The sequence below is a fragment of the Hipposideros armiger genome, unplaced genomic scaffold (assembly GCF_001890085.2).
Source record: "Hipposideros armiger isolate ML-2016 unplaced genomic scaffold, ASM189008v1 scaffold_262, whole genome shotgun sequence".
Classification (NCBI taxonomy): domain Eukaryota; kingdom Metazoa; phylum Chordata; class Mammalia; order Chiroptera; family Hipposideridae; genus Hipposideros; species Hipposideros armiger.
The window spans coordinates 1360498-1362068 of NW_017731612.1; the positions used below are offsets into that span (position 1 = coordinate 1360498).

Here is a 1571-nt window from a genome sequence, read left to right on the forward strand (position 1 = left end):
GCAATGATGGTGCCAACTTGGGCCAGTGAAGCAACGTCCTCCACAACTAGACTGAAGAACAAAGCAACAGCAACTTGTCTGTTCCCCTTCTCCCGATACCCCAGCACTGTTCCCCTCCCCTAATTTCCCAATAAAATCTTTAAAAAAAAAAAAAAGAACTCTCTGGTTATATAGACTGTTAGGTGTACACGAGGAAACCCCTTCCTTAGGCTTCGGGCAAAATCACTCAGAGAACCTGGTGAAGCACGTGCTCTCTTCTTAAGTTAATGATTTTGAGATGAAAATAAAATTACGATTTGTATTAATGAAAAGGAATAGTAAATACAAAAATATAAGGAGAAAAAACAGAAAAATCTAGCTAGATCTCAGGAGGGTCCCTGAACGCCTTCGCAGCAGCGCCCGAAGGGAAACGTTTGGGTCCCAGTCAAGCAACGCTTCCCTCGGGCTCAGAACAAACAGAGTTCTCTGGTTCACGCATACACCTTGAAGCTTTTCTAAAAGTGAACTTACTTTACTGGTTTTAATCATGTTTTATGATAGTGTGATAGGTCCTACAATGGGGAGAAAAGCTGTTATTTTGAAGTAGTACCAAGGTTTCATCTTTGGAGGATGAAAAGCTTACCAGCAGGAAAAGATGACATGATCTTAACAGCTTAGTTCCTTTATAATTCCAAGTTGTGTCCTATTATTTTTATATATATCTTTGCTAAAATTATTTATCCACAGAATGAATTCAGTTATATATCGGATGAGACAGGCACAAGTGAGAATGTTAAATCAAGATGAAAAGAAGGGGGAATTATTCTCGGAATTATTACCTCCCCACCCTGGTGGAATGCGTCTGCCTTTTTTTAATCTAACAGCAGACACGGGGTGAATTTATCACACAGTCCATGTCATCATTACCTAGAGGATCTACCAGAAACACTGCTGCGTGACCCAAAACAGCATGACACGTTCACCCCCGGGGTCGTGATGGACGCTCTCTGAGGTCGAGCCCCACACACCTTCCCCATGAAACCGCTTTTCCGCCTGTGGACAGCGCCTGGCCTTCTCCTATCCGCAAACACCGCTACCTGAGGTTACAGGAGGGTCTCGGGCTAGTGCCACCCTGCGTGGCAGCCCCCACTGTCAGACCCCGCAGGGCAGGCGCGCCCGCGTAGGGATCCAGTTCTGGGGCTGAGCTGCCCACGGCCACGCGCGGCCTCGGGCCACGCGCTAGAGGAGGGGAGGCTGCCGTGGGTTCTGGCGGAGGGTCCGGGTCTGCGGGGCCAGGAGGGGAAGCCCACGCACCTCGCGGGGCATCGGGGCTGGGAGGAGGGTGAGACCCGGTCCCGGAGGCTGTCTGACGGGCCGTTTCATTGCAAACCTCCCGCTTCCTAACATTCTGAGTCATCAGGCGTCCAAGATCTCCAAACTCGCGTTTCCTCGGTCCCACCCAGGCAGTGACACACGCAGCGCGCTACTGCCGCGTGTCCTTACCTTCACGTCCTGGACGTTCATCCGCGTCCCCTCCTTCCCCACGAAGATGTCGTCGATGTCCACGAGGACGTGCCTGTCCAAGGACAAGG

The 1571-nt window shown here is 50.4% G+C and overlaps 1 protein-coding gene across 1 annotated transcript in view; it reads right to left on the reverse strand.

The window, feature by feature from the left end:
- Window positions 1-1571, reverse strand: part of LOC109390276 (bifunctional heparan sulfate N-deacetylase/N-sulfotransferase 4) — a 188539-nt gene that overhangs the window by 154742 nt on the left and 32226 nt on the right. The window contains exon 4 of the mRNA XM_019656544.1: window positions 1483-1563. Within this exon, the coding sequence (XP_019512089.1) occupies window positions 1483-1563 (81 nt within the window). The remainder of the gene's footprint in view (window positions 1-1482; window positions 1564-1571) is intronic.